The 20968-nt window shown below is 35.3% G+C and overlaps 1 protein-coding gene across 7 annotated transcripts in view; it reads right to left on the reverse strand.

Moving 5' to 3' along the window:
* The window catches only part of ATAD1 (ATPase family AAA domain containing 1), an 89967-nt gene that overhangs the window by 45190 nt on the left and 23809 nt on the right, over positions 1-20968 (reverse strand). For 3 of the 7 annotated variants that reach the window (XR_010141377.1, XM_054521380.2, XM_063727018.1), the window contains exons 3-4: positions 20264-20357; positions 17475-17649 (exon numbers count right to left, since the gene is read on the reverse strand). Coding sequence is in view for 5 of the 7 variants with exons in the window: in XM_054521380.2 (XP_054377355.1) it covers positions 17475-17649; positions 20264-20357 (269 nt within the window). In the remaining 2 variants the exon portion in view is untranslated. 7 annotated transcript variants of the gene reach the window in all.

Consider the following 20968-nt stretch of genomic DNA (forward strand, 5'->3'; position numbering starts at 1 on the left):
TTCAGTCTGAGACCTATCCCTAGGTAAGTAGCTGAGTTGGGGTTTTGTCTTGGCTAAAGTTTAACAACTAGCTGGTCTTAATTTCTCCTTACCATTAGAGCAGTCAGTGATCATATTGTTGGGTTTTTTGTTGTTTGTTTGTTCTGGTCTTTCTCCCATCAGATTTGACAAACTCTACTCGACTTCGTCAAATCCGAGTGAGAATTCCAAATTATGGGTAACAAAGCCTCTCTAATTTGGCTAAAATTCCTCGCAGCTGCAAAAGAGGAAAGAAAAAAAAACAAAAACAAAAATCCACGTGCTTGGTTTCTGTGTTTGCTTACTGTCTTAAAAAAACAAATGTTCTTTCATTTACTTTTCTTCCACCCTATACCTCCTTCCCCCTTTGCTATCTGTAGTACCAAAAAATCCAGAGGAGGTTTCTAATGACTTGAACCCATTAAAAGAATTCAGAACAAAGACGCCACTTACTCCTTTTAGAGTGTTATGTTTTCCTTGTGGAGTTTCAAGAGTCATGGGCAGATTCTTCTTAAGTCTAAACCTGTTTCCATATATTCCATGACCTGACTTCTTTGGCTTGGGGGTACCAGAGATTATCTTGTACCACAAGAGGATTTGACCTTGGTGTGTGTAATGGTGAATGAGAGCTACAAAGTTAGGGGTGGCTGAGCACAGTTTACAGGAAGTGGTCTTGGCTGTTTTTTCTCCTAGGAAGTTGTTAAGGATCCTGATTCTACTTCAGAGATGCATTCTAAAGGGTCTTCTCTATTGCCTTTTCTACCAAAATTAATCTCTATTTGGCTTTTCTGCGCACATTTACGTGAGGAACTGAACTGTTGTTTTTGCAGGTAAATGACAGATTGAGTTTTCTCAGCTCCGAAGAGAAAGGGTGTTTTGCTCCCCCCAGCCAAAAGGTGCCCCTGGGTGACTGGGGGCCTAATGGGAGTGTACAAGGGGGTTAACCTCCCTCGACGTGCAGTGGCCTTACAAGAAAATCCCCAACAAAAATTAATTTTTAAAAAGGCTCGTCCAGGAAACACATATAAGGCCTGATCATCCCATGTTTTGAGCCCTCTCAGAGGTCATGGACCTCTGGAGAGAGAAACCGAGACATGTAAGAGGGCAGAAACAACTCAGTGGTGACACACTGTGGAGTCCTGCCCACAAGCAGCACACATCGATCCACACATAAAAACCCTAGGCCACAGCTCAGTTCCTCCTTTTAAGAAAAAGTGGGAAAAACAATCTAAGAATGAGGAGAATGATCCCCTTTCAAGCACTCCGTAGGTTTTATGGCACCACTACTTGCCAGAGTTTATGTAAAATGGAAGTAACATGGTCTTTGTGCACATTCACATTAAGGAAAAAGAACCCTAAGGTCGACCTACAAACCACAGAGTTGCTACATTCTCTGTGTCTTTTGTTTCTGGCTGCTTTAAATCTGCTGTTATTTTTCTACTAAGATAAAAACCACTGTTTAGATCTAACAGGTTTTTTTTTTTTTGCAAGACAGGGAATTTGTATTTATCTCATGGCTGAAGTTCCAAAGTAAAAGCCATTGTGTGTGTGTGTGTGTGTGTGTGTGTGTGTGTGTGTGTGTGTGTGTGTGTGTGTGTGTGTGTGTGTGTGTGTGTGTGTGTGTGTGTGTGTGTATTTAAAATGCCTTTATAATTTCCATAGCTTTATGTTTAATTGGCAATTAAATCCATTTTAATTTCCCTCTTAGCACACTAGACGTTTTCTTTCCATACCTGATGGTGTAAATTTTGCTATCTGATTTTCACCTGAGTTGTTTCCTTTCATATGCAAATTAAAGGCCATTTAGCTGACAACTGCCTAGGGTAGTGAAAAAGGTTATTAAGAATTTGAAGTCTAAGGTAGGAAAATAAAATTTTTATGAATCTATAATATGTAATTCTATCAGCATGCCTAATATGTTTATGTATTTATGTGTTGTGTACACAATGTTTCACTACTGAAAATATATAAAAGAGCTCTAACTAATTGGCTTAAGAAAATAAAAGTGCTTGAATCAAATACTTTATCGGGAAAAAAGAGAAGACTCGTCAAATGCTTTTTCAAGTTTACATAATTTAATAAAATCTTTAATAAATAAGCTAGCTTTAAAATTACTGGTAAAGTAATATTAGAAATATCTTAAGAACTGCCAACATATATTTTTGTTTGCATTTACTAATCAATCAATTTCATACTTATCCTTGCAAAATACTATTAAGGTGTCAAAATTTGGCATAGGGATTAAAAACTATAAACCCAGCCCCAAACAGAATGATCTTTGCTTGCGTAATTGTTAATAAATAAGACATTGATATTGGTTTAATGAAAATAGCTACATCTTGAAGTTAGTAAGATTATCATAACTTCTAGTCTTGTGGCATTAGGCAGTCTAGTCCATAGGCAGTAAGGTTTGTTTTGGGAAAAGGCTGTTATTGCCTTTGTTTCAAAGCTAAACTATAAACCAAGTTCCTCCAGAAGTTAGTTCAGCCTATGCCCAGGAATGAACGAGGACAGCTTGGAGGTTAGAAGCAAGATGGGGTGAGTTAGGTCAGATCTTTTTCACTGTCTCAGTTATGATTTTGCAATGGTGGTTCTGTAACTTTAAATGATGACCATTACAGTTTTCATAAATAATCTAGGTAAACAATTAAAATAATTAGGTAAATGCAATGGGATAATTGTAGACAAACTCATCATAATTTAGAATCTAAAGTTATACTAAAATAATAGATATTTCAATAAAATACATTGTAGAAAAACATTTTTTCTAAAAAAAAAAGTGTGTCCTTTTTAAAAAGGTGAACAATTTTTGTCTAATTCAAAGCTTATTTAGGTCATGTATAAAAGAAGGTAAAAGGAACCAGGAAGTAAGAGACATGTAAAGAAAGTTGTAAAAATAAAGAGGGCTGTTTTGGTAAGAAAGCTTAAAAAGAAATAATGAGAAAGACTCTTATATGTAAATTTAGTCCTACAATAAAATGACTGGTTAAGAAAGAGGATGGTCACGACAAACCACAGAGTCCAAGCATGTCATGAATGGTCTAAGACACAATAAGAGGATTTATTTAAAAAAAACTAACAAAAAAACTTTTATATAATTAAAGGGAAATTAAAATGGTCTTTCTAGAGATGATTGGACTTGATGTAAAAAAAATTATGTGTGTGTATATATATATATACACACACTAAATCACTGGTTAAAACAATGAAATTTTCTTAAGTTATTGATTCACTCTTAATAAATTATAAGAGATTTTAATTTTTTTCTAACCCAAACTTCAACTTTTATTGCATCTCACCATTTTCAGTTTTCTCTCCCCTTTTAAAGGGTGTGAAATTGTAACACTCTCTTTCAACTCATTTTCAGCTCATATAAGTTTTTTTCCTCGAGTTCTGTTTGTTATGGCCTGATGCTAACAATGTTTTCATGAATGTCCAAAGGAAATGTCTTCTTCCAACATAATATTCTGGCAGTGCAGGTCTTTTCTGTTGCCTTTTAGTAACTGGTCTAACAGATTTTATGGTTTATCAAAACAATTCTATGCCATTATGATTAAGTTTGGTTTGCTTGGGGGAAAAAAACTGAAATTAAAAAAAAAAAATTTTTAATTAAGGTTATTAACATTCATGTATCTTTCTCTATGTTCAAAGTACCTGTGCCATTGAGTTACATGGCTTTGACTTCTGGGTCTAAAATAGACACCAAGTCCTACTAAATCATAAACACTGACAGCAATTAAAGCCTCATCTTCAGGCTCCGTAGAAAATGCCAATCAAAATAAACTGCGTTTCTAAAACACAAGGCCAGAAATTAAAGCTATTCAACTCCTCAAGGCCCAGGGACTATCATAGAAGAGGCGGGCATGTGAAATTGGAAGGCCCAATTTTGAGAGAGAAAACAAGTTCAGTTTCTCTATAAATTAATCATTCATATCAAAGGCACACTAATGCAAAACCAACGTATGGGCCCCTGTGCCAGATTAACAAGGTTTGGTTGAAGCATTAACTGACTCCTTAATAAAGGTTATAAATGCTGTGAAAGGCTTATGGAAGTTATATCTTATGGTCAAGATTAAAATTTTGGAGACTGTTTATAAACTTTTAAAAATAAATTGAATTGGCTTCATGCTGTTTTTATTAGGCCTTATCATTTGGAAAATTAAGTCTCCTCTCTCAAAGAATGAAGGTTTTACCTTTTTTTGAATTATCACTTTGGTGAAATGAATGACTTATTTTACAATGACCTGTAGTATGAAGTTTTTTAAACCTTTGATATTTGACAAACTTTCCAAAATCAAATGATAAATTATGTCTTTTTTTGACCTAATTAATCCTTTAAGACATTAGGTTCCCTAAAGTTCAAAAAATGACATAATTTGGCTTATTTAGTAAAAAAAAATGACATAGGAAACATTGTCAAATAAGAAACGGTGTTTGGTTTTCTTGGTCTGTATTTGTAGAGATGTTATTAGTATGTGTCCTAAAATTATGAGAAACTCCTATAATTCTGATATGACTTAATGTACATTATCATTAACAATTATAATTATTGTGTGCCACAGAGGTAACAAATTTCCTTGTCATCAACTGTGTCTTTGACTATGGCTACCCTAAAACTTTTGTCATCCATGGACAATTGTTACCTTCTTTTGGTCCTCTTTAGAAGGTGGTTTTATAATCAGCTATAAAACTCTAACAGGTGCTCTTGAATGCATGTTTCTGATTGGAGATTGTGACATCAAAATAGAAGAAAAACTTTCAGGACTCACAGAGAGCTGGAACATCCATGAATATCAAACAGAACAGGAATTAACTGCATGGACTGAATTAACAGAAGACTGAAGTTATCTTTTTGACTTTTTGCTTAAAATGTTGCTGATCCTTTGTTTTGTTTTTTTCAAAGAAACTTTTCTTTTGCACTATCGACAGCTTCTAACAATTCAGTAGACTCCTATGAACAAAATTTGGAGCATATTTGTTTCTCTCTACCTGATTTCTCTAGAATTTGGAAACTATTTGTGAGTATTCTTAACTTACGGCAATACAGTTATTTGCATAAGTGCAATAAGAATCTGTTTTCATTTGTAACAGGACACAATTGGAGAAACTAGTTATTTTACCAAAGCTTTGACTGGAATGGTGTGCTTTCCTTTAAGGAATCAAACTTGACTTACAGAGCCAATGAAAGCCCCTTGGGAAATCTGGCCTCACACCTTATCTACACAGTCCCTGTACAGCGTTTCTGACCTGTTGTAAGTAAAGAATGTCACTTTCTGACAGGCCCAGGAGCCCCAAGTTTATCTTGGAATCAAGAGGAGAGGAATTCACCCAATTCACAGGTATTTGATGGTACAAATCCACGGCTGGGCTTGGCTTTAAAAAAGTCTTACCTGAGATTATTTCTATGGAACAAAGTTCCATCAAAGCCAATTTAAAAGCCTATGTAGGCAGGGAGCGGTGGCTCACGCCTATAATCCCAGCACTTTGGGAGGCCAGGGCAGGCAGATCACCCCCGAGATCCCGCCACCACACTCCAGCCTGGGTGACAGAGCAAGACTATGTCACGAAAAAAAAAAAAGCCTATGTAACAAAATAATTATTCTTGCTGCACTATATACAAATAATCTGGCCAAGAATAAGAAAGCAAATCAGTCCTACCATAATTTGTCTTTAGTGAAAATGAGAAACTGGAGACAGAAAAATTATGTTTCAAAAACTATAGTACACCCGTTGTTCGATTCTAGTCCTACCATAATTTGTCTTTAGTGAAAATGAGAAACTGGAGACAGAAAAATTATGTTTCAAAAACTATAGTACACCTGTTGTTCGATTCTAGTCCTGCCTAATATTTTTCAATTTTTATTATTTTCTATAGTTCAGACAGAATTCAAACTTTTCTTGGCTACAAGTCTTCAAAATAATGTTTTCAATTTCTTTCTCTTTTTTCCCCCATTTTTCCTAATTTGGAGTCACTGAAAACTAAGCTGTGCTTTCTTAATGCCCTAAGAACTGAAGCTAGACACTTAAACTTCAGAAGAAAAGAACAGCAACTTACTTACATACATAAGCCAGTTTAATACCTGCCTACTGACATATGGACTTCAGGTAATGTGGCCTATATAAATTTTCCAGGATTTGTTTTTTGTTTTTTGTTGTTTTTCTCCCTTTCTCCCCCTATTTTCTCTTCACAGGACATGAGACTTCACAACCAGCTAAAAATGAGCTTTCCTAATAACTCGGGACCTATCCGTCAAGGAATAAACCATCCTAGCCATGAGAGATCAGACGAAACTTGAGACCAGAGACTCATTTTCTTCTAAATATGCTTTCTCCAAAAGATTTTTAAAAAGAAAACAGAGGAAATGTGAAAGGAAAATAAATCTTGGAGACCCCAAATTACTAAGCTAAAGGGAAAAGTCAAGCTGGGAATTGCTTAGGGCAAACCTGCCCTCCATTCTATTCAAAGTCACCCCTCTGCTGAGATAAATGCATATGTGTTTGCCTCTTTTGGAGAGGCTAATCAGAAACTCAAAAGAATGCAACCATTGGTCTCTTATCTACTTATGACCTGGAAGTCTCCTCCCTGCTTCAGGTTGCCTCACCTTTGCTTCCAACTGGACCAAACCAATGTTCATTTTACATATGCTGACTGACGTCTCATGTATCCCTAAAATGTATAAAACCAAACTGCTCTGAACACCTTGGGCACATGTCATCGGGACCTCCTGAGGCTGTGTCATGGGTGCATGTCCTCAACCTTGGCAAAATCAACTTTCTAAATTAACTGAGACCTGTCTCATGTATTTGCGGTTCGCAGTACTATGGTGCCCTTCTACTATGCTTGTGTAGAAAACAATACTGCAGAGTTTTTTCTCCTCTGATTCCCAGCTCCTATTGCTTTTCTTTCCTCATCACTTCTATCTACTCCCTTACCTACCTAGGCAACACTAACTGATTGTTCCTTACTGACTCCTATCTCAATTTTACTTACTTCAGCTTCTTCTCAGTCTTATAAGACTCAGCTCCAGTAAATCTTGGGTTTAAAAGCCACTTGACTGGCAATGGAGTTCACAACAGCTTTCTGGGGTTAACAAATGTTAGCTCTTCCAAGTTGGCATTCTGTGATAGCTGTTCTTAAAATTCCTGGCAGTTGAGATTTCCAAGTTTTTAAAGTTTTTTCAGTATACTCCTTCACAGAAAACTTCAGCTCTTACTTCTCTCAAAATAACAGAAACAGTTTTCAAGGCTACAGTATAATGATAGGACTAAAAATAGGAAGACTTTAAGTTAAATAATTAATGTCATAGTATGTCACTTTCTGTGTATAACTCGTGTATGAAATATTTCCTGGCCCTTGACTACTAAACCACAATTTCAAGAAAATTATATAGTCTAATTATTATTATTTTGAGACAGGGTCTTACTCTGTCGCCCAGGCTGGAATGCAATGGTGAGATCTCAGCTCACTGCAACCTTCGCCACTAGGGTTCAAGCGATTCTCCTGCCTTAGCTTCCCAAGTAGATGGGACTACAGGCACCCATTAACATGTCCAGCTAATTTTTGTATTTTTAGTAGAGACGGGGTTTTGCCATGTTGGCCAGGCTGGTCTTGACCTCCTGACCTCAGGTGATCCACCTGCCTCAGTTTCCCAAAGTGCTGGGATTACAGGTGTGAGCCACCATGCCCAGCCTATGTAGTTTAATTAATATGCTAAACAAAATACTGTATTTATAAATTCCCAAGACAGTTAACACATATTCATCCTGCACTTTAAATCTATTAGAGTACACATCTCAATTAACTTAACCCACCCTTTCATCAAAAACATAGCTTATCAAAACTCTTCTACTACATCTAAATATGATCCAAGCAGCAGTATGTGCCCAGAAAAATCCCAGTCCCTGTACAATGCCATGTTGAAATCATCTCCTCTCTCATTACCAATTAAATCTCCTGCCTTTCACAAACTGAAGGTTTTCCTGGCTTCAAGTCTAGAAATTTACAAATATATTGTTTAATCCAACATAACAGTACACTTCCAGGATACTGTTTCTGATTTGATGCAACTATGTCATCTTCTACCTCTCATCTCAAAACCGTATTGCCTTTAAAATCACATGGGGCCCACTGATTATCTGGTATACTCAAAGTGTTCTACATCTAAGCTTTTAGATTCAATCCTCTTTCATTCTGACCACAAAAGTCACACCTTTCTCCTCCCACATTCACACCTGATCCTTGCCTTTAATGTGTATTCTAATTCCTTCTTTTCTATTCTCCAACTAAATTATCTCCCATCTGGTAATACTTAACTTTCTAAATGGCCTGAATCACATAGTCATTACTTCAATGATGTGCTCCTTAGAAATCCTTACACTTCTTGTTATACTAGTCAGCTCCATCCCCAATGCCGATTTAACACTACCATTCACTCTGCCACCAAGTTGCTGAGTAATGCTTGAGAATAGTAACAAAACAATTGAGTTCCCAACAAATTCATGCTTTCTTCAACCATGCCCTAATATTTCAAAATCCACAATGATTTAATCTCATTAAATACTGATCACATATTTACCTAAATAGGCCCCCAGCCTCCTCCACTCACTCACTTTTAGTCACAATCTCTCCCCTTCATGCTACTAAAAATAAAACAACTCTACCCTAAAAATGTTCCCATAACTACTGACCCCAGCCCCTCCTGATTCTTCTGGGACCTTCCTCCATCTATTAAATATCCTTTTAGGCAGCCCCTCTCTACCTCCTCCTCCTCCACTGACCTTTTCCCTTTTTTTTTCTTCTTTTCCCCCAACTCTAGAATGACCATGTTCTTTTACCTCAAATTATACTTGCTGCCTCCACCAAATGGAAATTACTCTCTCCAAGCTTAATTTCACTAAATTTACTCACCACTTTCTTAGATCATATTCCTCATGACCTCTTCTTCTCCTTGACCATTCTATAACACGTTTATAATCAATTCTCTTTTGCAACCTTCTCCTTCTTTGGCTATGGAATAGTGAGACGAAAACATCACAGAAGTGATTCCCCAGACAGTGGGAAAGAAGTGAGAAGAGGTATAACCAAATAATCTCTGAGGTTTTAAAAAATTATATTTGCCACCCCACAAACTTCCCCAAATTCTGATTATTTCTTTGCAGAACACAGTGTTTCAGTTGACAATCACTGCCACAGTGAACCACTATGACTGTCTGCAGTACTCTGTATACTTCAGATGTATTCAGGTAGAAAAGACTATCACCAGTATCCTAAACATCATCTTGGTTTTATTCTCACTCCTCTGGTCATTTTTTTTTTTTTTTTAAGTTCTTATGGTGCTTTTACTAATAACTAGGTAGATAAAATAATATCTTATCGACTGTTTAGATGAGGTATAAAGAAACACAATATAATCAATACCAATCCAGGTTTAAGAACAAGAACATTATCACTATCTTTCAAGTCCTTCGGTGAGGCCCTCTCCAAATACAGATCTTCTCATCTCCCAGAAAAAAAAATCACAATCCTAAATTGAAATCATCTCTTGCTTTTCTTTAACTTAACCATATGTTTGATTCTCTAAGGTTTAGTTTTACATGTTTCAGAATGTCTACATGGGATCACACTATATGTACTCTTCTGTGATGTTTTCGTCTCACTATTTCTTAGAGTTGTTGAGCATCTGTATTTCATTCACTTTTCTCTGCTGAATATTATGCTCTGGCACGTGCAGACCAAAGTATGTCACTCTGGCATAAGAATTATTTTGAGTTGAGGGAAATTTAGAAAAAAACAGATACAAGAAAAGCTGTCTGCCCTACTCCTACTTGCCTAAAAGCAATAAATTTACAAAGGTGTCCCTCCTCTTCTCTTTACCAGGAAGGACAAAAGTTAATCAAAGGAGACAACTTTACACACTTAGCCAGAGGAATCTGCATAACAAACTTTACCAACTAGTCTTCATCTACCATTAGTTTCCCACAGTTTGCTGCCCCTAGAGACTCCTTTTCTTTTGTCTGATCGCTTCTTTAAAAAATTGTTTCTTTGCCAAGATACTATATACACTCAAGTTCTAACCAAATTTTTGAGTTACTCATCTCTGGTACTCCTATTGGTTGCATGCTTGATACATGTTAATAAACTTGTTTGTTTTTCTCTTGTTTATCTATCTTTTGTTATAGAGGCTCAAATGAGAATTCTGAAGGGTAGAAGGAAAAGTGTTTTTCCTCTCCTATATACGCATATGCCAACATTTATACAAATATTCAGATTGGTTCCTGCTTTTTTTCCATTACAAGCAAGGCTGCTATGAGCACACTTGTATGCATCTCCTGGTTCTTGGATATATGCCCAGAATAAAACTTGTGGGTCACTGACTATGCACATTTTCAACTTTACTAGATAATGCCAAACTATCTTCCAAAATGGTTATACTAATTTATATTCCCAACAGCAATACTTTTGTTCCTACTGTTCCACATTCTTTCCAGCATGTTATTGACAGACTTAAAACTTTACAACTTGGCAGGGGTGAAAAGTTATATCAATTTGACTTTAATTTGCATTTCCTTGATTCCTAATCAGTTTGTGCATCTTTTCATATGTTTATTGACCACTGGAGATTGTTCTTTTTTAATGTGCCTATTTAAGTTTCTTTGCCCATTTTTCTATTATTTTTTTCCTACTGATTCATATGCATTCTATATATGTCCTCAGTACAAATCTTTTAAGTTATAAAAATAATAGGAAACACTTATGCAGCAGTTATATTTTACATTATATATTTAATTTCAATAGCAATCCAACAAGGTAAGTGCTATTATTATTTCTTTTACAGATAAGAAAACTCAAGACCCAAAGTAGTTAAATAAAACTTTGTGTTTTAGGATTGCCTTCCCTATTTATAGACTTTTGTTCTTCCACATGAATTTCAGGAAAAAATACAACAAAACGAAAATCTGCCAGTATTTTTTTACTGATGTTGAATTTAACTAAACTTTCAATAGTTTTATAATTTTCTCTATGAATGTGTTGTATGTCTTATGTTTGTCCGTTGTTTTATATTTTTGATGCTACTATATAATGTTTTTTAAAATGACATTTTAAAACATGATGGGTATACAGAAACAGCTGATTTTTGTATACTGATTTTAAATCCAGCAAACCCATCAAACTCTCATGAATCCTGATAGCTTATAAACATTCTTTAGCTTTCTATGTAGATTATCATATTATCCATTAATAATGACTGTTTAGTTCCTTCTTTTCCAATCCCTACCTTTTTGACTTAGGCAGTGGCTAGTAACTCAGTAAAATGTTAAACAGAAGTAAAAGTAAACAAAGAAGTAAACAAAGTAAACAAAGAAAAGCCAAAAAAAAAAAAAAAGTAATGAAAAGTAATGAAAGACAACAGGCTTGCTCCTAATCATAAAGAGAATGTTTCCAATTCTTCACTATAAAATACATTTGTTTTAGTAAATTCATTTTATCAAGTTAAAGATCACCTGAACCCGGGAGGCGGAGGTTGCAGTGAGCCAAGATCATGCCACTGCACTCCAGCCTGGGCAACAGAGCAAGGGTCCATCTAAAAAAAAACACAAAAAACAAAACAAAACAAAAATAACACTATCTTCTGTTCCCATATTATTAAGAGCTTTTTAAAACCATGAATGAATGGCTTAAGGCCTTTTCTGCATTTATTGGGAGAATCATACAGGTTTTATTCTTTAATCTGTTAATGTTGCATATTATACTGATTTCCCATCCCTTAAATGAAGCCAGGCTTAAACTCCTGGGATAAATCCAACTGGTCGCATTATATTTTTTCTATATTGCTGAATTTAACTTGCTGACATTTAAGATTCTTATACCAATTTAGAAGGGAGAGAGAGAAATTACAGAGTACTATAGGTTTTAGAACTGTAGTTATGCTAGCCTCACAAAAAGGTTTGTAAGTGTTCCCTCTTTTCCTATATTCTAGAAGAATTTGCATAAATTGGTTATTATTAATTTGTTCCTTAAATACTGGCAGAATTTGCTATAAAGTTCTATGGGCCTGAAGTTTTCTTTATAAAAAGATATTTTCACTATTAACTTATTTCATAGTTATGGAACTAACAATGTATTCTATTTCTTCTTAAGTCAGTTTTAGAAATGCATATTTTTCTAAGGGTTTACCCATACCTAAGTTCTCAAATTTATCGACATACAGTTGACCCTTACACAATACAGGGATTGGGATGCTGACCCCAACACACTCAAAAATCCATAGAGAACTTTTGACTACCCCCAAACTGAACTACTAAAATAGCCTACTGTTGACCTTATCACTAACAGACACAGTTAATAACATAGTTTGTATACTGTATTCTTGCAATAAAGTAACCTAGAGAAAGTATGTTATTTAAAAAATCATAAAGAGAAATATATTAACTTCATCCGGGTCATCTTCATGCTGAGTAGCATGAGGAAGAGAGGTTGGTCTTTCTGTCTCCGGTTGGCAGAGGTAAAAGAGGTGAAGGTGGAAAGAGTGGCAGGAGAGACGGGCACACTCAGTTTAACTTTCATTAAAAAAAAAAAATCTGCTTATGAGTGGACCCATGCAGTTTAAACACGTTGTTTGTTGTTCAAGGGCCCACTATAGTTATGAACAGTCCTTATTTTATTTATTTATTTATTTATTTATTTTGAGATGGAGTTTCTCTCTTGTTGCCCAGGCTGAAGTGCAATGGCGCAATCTCGGCTCATTGTAACCCCCGCCTCCTGGATTCAAGCGATTCTCCTCCTGAGTAGCTGGGACTACAGGAACATGCCACCACGCCCGGCTAATTTTGTATTTTTAGTAGAGACGGTTTCACAATGTTGGCCAGGCTGGTCTCAAACTCCTGACCTCAGGTGATCTATCCGCCTCAGCCTCTCAAAGTGCTAGGATTACAGGTGTAAGCCACCATGCCCGGCCCTTGTTTTTAATATCTACAGCAATATTAGGCCTTTTTTGTTCCAGGTAGTATTTTGTTGGCAACTTTTTTCTTGTCGGTTTGACAAGTCTTGATTTTATGTCTTTTCAAAAAAATAATTTTGGGTTTTATTGATTTTTCTCTACTGTATATTCACTTTCTATTTCATTAACTTATGTTATTATTTCCATTCATTTCATTATTATGTGCTTTCTTTTACCCAGGAGTCATTTTAAAATATTTCATACTTTCCAAACTTATTTTTCTAATGATCTCTACTGTACTGCACCATAGCCAGGAAATGTAATAAATATGCTACCAATATTATGAAACTTGAGATTTGTTTTATTATCTAGTATTTGGTTTATTTTCACAAATCATATGTGCTTGAGATATGTATTTTGCATTTATTTTGGCACAATATACTATACATGTCCATTTTTTATTTAAATCTTCTATATCCTTAATTTTAAAAAAATCTGAACAATTATTAGGTGTTAAAAATCTCTCACCATGTTGATGGAGATGTCTATTTTTCCCTGTAGTTCTATCATATTTTTGCTTTATGTATTTTCAGGCTACATCAATAGTTACACACAAATAGAAATGTTATATTTATTGGTGAATTTAATCTTTCATCATTTATGTAGCAAACATTTTCTCCAATATCTTTGCCTTACAATTTCTTTTTGCCCAGCCAGTGTTCTTCTTATATTTGTGTGGTATATACATTTTCCATTTTTTTACTTTCAACCTTTCTGAATCTATATTTTAGATGTGTTACTTCACCCAGCATATGGCTTAAATTTCTCTCTTTAAACTATTCATCTTTAAAACATTACGACTTTATCTTTAGTTGAAATACTACAGATAGCCTTTTGGGGTTCTAGATTTATAGGAGTATCATCTATGAAACTACCTACTTTAGATTGGCCCTATGTTTTGTATACTGAGCCCCTCTGAAATCATAAAAACAGAATTCAGCAAATTCTCTCAAGGTAAACACTGGCAATCAAGCTCACCTTAGCTTTCTGAAATTTTTGCCTTAAGTTTTTAACCTGCATTCTTTACTTTGTTGATAGCTCATGAATGCCTTTAAGATTTTTAGGCGAGGCACGGTGGCCCATACCTGTAATCTCAGCACTTTGGGAGGCCAAAGCGGGCAGATCACTTGCGGTCAGGAGTTCAAGACCAGCCTGGTCAACATGGTGAAATCCCATCTCTACTAAAAATACAAAAATTAGCCAGGTGTGGTGGCACGCTTCTGTAATCCCACCTACTCCAGAGGCTGAGGCAGGAGAATCACTTGAACCCGGAAAGAGCAGGGTGCAGTGAGCTGAGATTGTGCCACTGCACTCCAGCCTGTGCAACACAGCAAGACTCTGTCTCAAAAATAAATAAATAAATAAATAAATAAAACAAGATTTTAAAAAAATTATCAAGCTTGTTTAGCTGTTTTCAGCAGGAGTCAGTCTTGCTACCCATACTGACCTATTCATTCTTCACTGGCTGCACATCATCTTTCTATACCCTAAATGAAGGAAATGTATCAAGGCTTACTCTTCAGCTTACCAATTATGTTGCATTACACCATCTCTTTTGGAGACTTCATCACTCTTAGTATAGTCATTACCATTTATTATAGTGACAATTACATTAGAATTTCTCAACAAATATATTTATAAATCATGATGGTGGAGAGGGGAGATGGGGAATAATTTGGGAAAAGTTCTACAAATGATATCTACACATATAGGAATAACCGTATGGCCTACTCTATCCTAGGTGAGCCTCACTGCTCTAACGACTTCAACTACTTATAACCATCGATGAGGAAATATACCTCTGGATTGACCTTTTTTCTGAGATTCACACCTGCAACTTCAATTGCTGTATGAACATTTCCTCCTGAATTCCTACCACCAACACAAACCCAACATGGCCAGATCAAGTGTCATCTTCTCATAAATTTGCCCTACCTATCAGTTTCCAAACCTCTATAAAAGATATTATGAGTCTTTGAGGTATCCAGACAAATCTTTGGTTCATTTTTAAGATGTCCTTTTTCTTTTCCCACATCATCACAAAGTCCTTCCTACATTCATCTGTGTTAGTCTATTTCACTCATGTCATTCCTTTTGTCACCCTCTTATTCTAAGTCTTTGCCAGGATTGTTGCTGTCTATCACTAACAGATCTTGCTTCTAGTCCCTCTTGACTCCTATTCCTTCCGCATACTACTATAAGGTGAATTATCTTAAAACATTGTATATCACCCACCCATTCAAATATATTTAATGAGTTAAGACTGCCTACAGAAGTCTTCAATTGGTCAACAGCATATTTATTTATTTATTTTTTTGAGATGGAGTCTCTCTCTGTTGCCCAGGCTGGAGTGCAGTGGTGTGATCTTGGCTCACTGCAATCTCTGCCTCCCGGGTTAAAGCAATTCTCAACCTCCCAAGTAGCTGGGCGTGCACCACCACGTCCGGCTAATGTTTTGTATTTTTATTAGAGATGGGGTTTCGCCATGTTGGCCAGGCTGATCTCCAACTCCTGACCTCAAGTCATCTGCCTGTCTCGGCCTCCCAAAGTGCTGGGATTACAGGCGTGAGCCACCACATGGCCAGTCAACAGCATGTTTAATAGCTGGCCAGAGATGTAGGGAAGAGAAGAGGAGGGGTAACCAAGAAGCTATAGCCGTTGGCCAAGCAAATCCCATTTCATCCTGAGTGTTTTAAACACTGGTAAATTACTGTGGAATGGGATAATGCTAGAAGCAAAAAGTATCCCTCCTTTTCAGTTGATGAGGGATTCTAAAATGCTGTGTATTTTTTATCAGCCTCAGTCCACCCAACAAAACAAAAAGGACCAAAGAAGGAAAAAGTAATGCATTCTATTTAAAACTGTCCTTGTCTACCCTAGAGGCCAAGCTCTTTCATGAAGCCCATCTTCAACTACCGCAATCACTGGTGACTATTATTTTCTCTAAGAGCCACAGTTTCTGTCTACACTACTCAATAAGCAACTGGGATATGCTACTTACTATTATAATTTATATTATCATGAACAAGTCTTTTCTCCCTATCATGGGCACTATGAAGGACATAGTATCTAATATTTCATATACCTGATATTTAGAATAATACTATACACACAATTTTCAATGAAAGCTTGTAGTACTTAGCATCTATATTGAGCTTTCTGTATGTCTTCTATATGTGTATTCCAGGAGTTCTTAGAAGCCAAGAGGAAAAAGAGACAAAATTATCTTTAAAAGTCACACCTCTGCTTTTTAAAATGCTGAAACGATGTACCTTATATTTTGACGTCAGACTTAAACTGACTTTCATGATTCAGGTGGGAGAAAAAAACCCGACACTTAGGTTGACATATGGATATACTCAAACTAGTTTTTCTTTTTTTTTAAATCTACTCTGGTCAGACTTCCCAGAGACTTACAAATAGGCTGATAATATAATCTAGAACTTCAGTCAACTATTTTATAATAAAATTCAAGGAAAAAGTTCAGAATTCTCCGAAGAGCCTTTCAGATATATACTTACTGCACTGTTCATAAAATTGTGGTTTTCACTTTTTACTGATTTAAGGGCTAACATTGTAAAACAGTCATTTATTTACATCCCTATTTCCCACAATAGCCTATAGCATTTGAAAGAACAAGATTAATCTTTTTTCTTTGGTACCAAGTAGTTGATAGGAACTCAATAAATATTTATTGAATAAATCTGTCACGACTCACAAGACAGATCTAAAAATCCATGAATATCCTATTCAATTATTTTAAGATAAATTATGTTATTATACCATAAGATATTCAATAAGACATAAATATTTTAGTTATTAATTATTGTTTAAAAGAAAAAAAAGAGCTAGAAGGGAAAAGCCACCTAACAGCACAAAAAATCTGTAAGACTCCTTTAAGGTTTTTATGTTTTGATGACAAACAGAAACCAAATATATCACCTTTAAAAGGAAATGACCACAAGAGGCAGCAGATGAAAAGTTAAAAACTACAGCTTATATTAATAATCAACAACTTTTAGAGCAATTCATTAATTAGATTTTAGTGTAGCTTATAAGTTTAAGACTGAGCATTTCAGTATTATCCACATTTCAGATGTCACACACAGCAAAAGGCATATCATTACTGAAGATAAATATTTTGGGTTAGCCTAAAAAATTTTATCTAGATCCTACCTTTAAAGCTGACAAAAATATTCTAATGAAGATGTTCACAATATTATATTGTTTATTCATTTTTCTTCTTCTGATAAGTTGTTTATATAGTAAAAAATGACTTGAAATAATGTCATAATAAACTAGTACTTTGTAAGAGTAATAAAATTATGAGTACCAAAACATTTTCATGTGGGTCTTATAGAATTTCTCATTAATTTGTTAACTCTACCAAATTTTTAGTTTGAGGGGAAAATATTTGTTAGCCACAAGAAAAATGATCTTCAAACATTTCAATCATACCTGTTTCTGAGCTTCTACTTTTTGCTTTCTGGTAGGATCAATTGCATCTACCATCCATTTGATAGTAAAGTATGTCACTGCACCAAATATTGTCAAACGGAAAATTAAACCAACAACTTCATTCCGACTCAAAGGACGAGAAAAGGCTTCGGCATGTACCATCTTGATTGTTAACCTTAAAAAAACAAGCAGAAATGTCACTAGGTAATAACTATACTTATTAAAATGGTAAGACTAACAAAGTAACTTAAACTAAGAAAGAAAAACTAACTTCTAGTTAAATTAAAATATTACCTACCTTAAAAAAAGTGTTTCATTTTAAGGAGAAATGGATTTTTAAATGTTAAATAAACAAATACATTTAAAGCTCCTCTTGCAAACTAGAAGTAGACTAGAAATTAAGATTTATTTGGTAGTAGAATTAATCATTTTATTTGAAAAATACAATAAATAAGGTTATTTACTCAAAACAGCTTTAAAGAACTATTTCAGAGTCTAGGAAAGTATCAACTATAACACTAATCAAACTGAAGAAAGGCAGCCCAACAATACTAATGTGATGGTAAGAATTTCTTCTATTAACTGTAACGTAGACCAGGTAATTTTTGAGTGAAATTCAAATTGTGAACTGACTCAATTTTTCCTCATACATACTTTTAAAGGTTTTCAAGGCCTGCTTAAATTTAAACATGCCATTTCCTCAATAATAAGTGGTATTAATTTTTCTGAGCCACACTATTGCTCCCAACAACCCGGCTAAGTAGTAAGCAATAGAACTTGGAAAAATCTTGAACTGAGACTACTACTACAAGAATGCAGCACTCACCCAAGCTAAAGAGAAAAAAAATGAGGTAAATGTGCCTATTTTTGCATATATCCCTGAACAGCTGCATCAATCAAAGCTAGGCTTACAGAAGACATACACTCCTCTGTCAATGGCAATAACTACCCAGAAGAATAAGCTTGTTAGAGATGATATGACTATCACATTTTGGGAGACAGGATTTTAGCTTCAACTACTGCCATTATACTCTCAGCACAGGAGTGTGCTGAATGCTATGGGATATATAAGAAAAAGAGAATATATATTTGCACTCACATAAACATGAAAAAAAACAGAATTTGTATGGCTCAGCAGATAAAAGTTAGGTACTGCATAGATTAATATCCACGGTCCTTCCAGCGCTAAAATTCTCCTCTCACTAGTACTAAATTAAAGAGCCTCTTCACCTTCCTCCCTCTAGAATAGCTCCAAAAATTTTTTATTTCCTTTTATACACCTCACCTCCACTCAAGGATATATACTCCTCCTCTCTAATCAAAAGACTCCAAAGTATTTCCTTTATACTTTTCCCAAGCATTCAAAACTATTCTTATCTAGAATCTAGCTCCAGAGTCAATTTTAAGCATTTTCTCTTTCACTCCTTTTCAAAGGGACTCTATAAATAGCTGGAGTCACTACCATCTGAAAATCCCACATATATTTTCCCTTCAGCGTATCTGTCTAGTACCCTGCATGGGCCATTTACTCTCATTCACTTAGGATTAGTCAAATTCTATCCTAACCTCAAAAATCAACTTTATCTGCTCCATAAAGCCTTTCAAATCACATGAATCTTCTGTATTATTCATTTTGCCCTATTACACTATCTTAAAAAAGTCTTGCTTTTAATTATTATTGACCTTTTGAGATATCTATTCAACTAGAGTTTAAATCCTTATAAACAAGATGTATATCTTATCTACCTTTATAACTGTCACACACAAAACAGATGTTTATAATTGCCACACACAAAACAGAGGCTATTCAAAAATTATCTGTTCAACAGATAAATTGTAACTGAAGAAAATCTCCCATTCAATCATTGCAACAGTCACTTCTGAAGGATTTCCAAAAGGTTCCACATTTCTCCACTAAGAGCCATTCACTTCACAATAATTAGATTTAATTTAAACTTAACAACTAAATAATTGAAAGCCTTCATTTTGGAGGAAGAAACTTTGGCCTAGGGATGTTAAGTGACTTAATTCATACAATTAGCACTTACTGAACATCTATATATGACGCCCACTATATATTGCATATACAATAATTGTTAAGATAGCACCACTTTATTCAAAGAACACACTGTCCGGCTATTATATTAATTATAAAGAAAGCAAAAGAAGCCAAAAAGGAGAAGGCACCTAACTGAAATCTCTCCTCATGGAACAAATCAAAGTGTGCTATCTTCCATCAGCATGGATTCCAAAAAAAATGGGTTACACAATATTTCACTTCTCATAGGAAGTAAAAAACTGACTTTTCTAGTCTTTATTCCACAAAGTTGAAAATGCAGTTGAAACGTGTTATATCACTACGTGGGGTATACTCACAGAGGAAAATAATTTAGACAAGATAAGGGTTTTATTAACCTGATCTGTGAAAAGCGGTAGCATTCCAGTAAAACGTTTTCGTTTAGAGTTGGTAGTGATAAAACTGTCATCTATTGGATATTCATTGAACTACATGAACAAATTAGGGCTGTTATGAACACATCCCAGTCATCAAGATAGTAACAACTTTTAATCCCATAAAAGGTCAAGACACAAAACCCGTTTATATCCTTCCCAATTCTGAAATTTTTAATGTAGTAAAGACTTAGGTCTACCAAGGCCACTTGTAAAATAGTAGTCTATCTATTTAAATTACTTCAAAATCCTTCAATGAAACTGAAACTTGTTTTGTAGACTGTAACTATATATACTTTATTGTACACTCATGTATCATTCATTTGCTATTGATATACCTGCAATGTAAGGCTGTTACAGCAGCAATACCATCACAGCGAACACACAATAAAAGCTGCATGTGCATACAACAGCAGGGAGTGTATTTCAATCCTGCATAAACAGTAGGTTTAACAAAATGAATACACAAATATGTACACATACGATGACAGTGCTGTATGCAACTAAGAAACATTCTAAAACACTACAACCTAGAGTTATTTGTTATGCAAATATGGTATCAGATCGTTTCATTTTAAGTTATCCATTTCCGAGTGGAAAACCGTGAAATCGTACTACCTCATCTATGAGCAATTTACTGACATGTATAGCATTCATAGCATAGCATTCACTGTAGTATTTCTCTCCTAATTCATTGCAGTATTTCACAAATGGTTTCTCAAACTCAAAAGTCCCAGTTTTGCAGACATAAAGGCCCTACGAATACAGCCTATGACAATGAAGGCCTGCCAATCTTCACAAAGAGGGCAAGTTATTATTAACATCACCATCTTCTGTAAAAGCGTGCCCGGCCCTGAAGAACCTTCGATTTTGCACAAGGTGGTGGCCGCGCCTGTGCGACAATCAGACCTGGTTGATTCCAGCCGCCTTCGTCTAGGTTCGCCTGGTTCTGAAGTCTTCCGGGACGACCTCAAACCCCCACAGTGACCAGGATACCGACAAAGATTCCCTCAGGAATAGCACGAGTCTTGGGGAAGAGCTAA

This window comes from Pongo abelii, chromosome 8, assembly GCF_028885655.2.
Source record: "Pongo abelii isolate AG06213 chromosome 8, NHGRI_mPonAbe1-v2.0_pri, whole genome shotgun sequence".
In the NCBI taxonomy this organism is placed as follows: Eukaryota; Metazoa; Chordata; class Mammalia; order Primates; family Hominidae; genus Pongo; species Pongo abelii.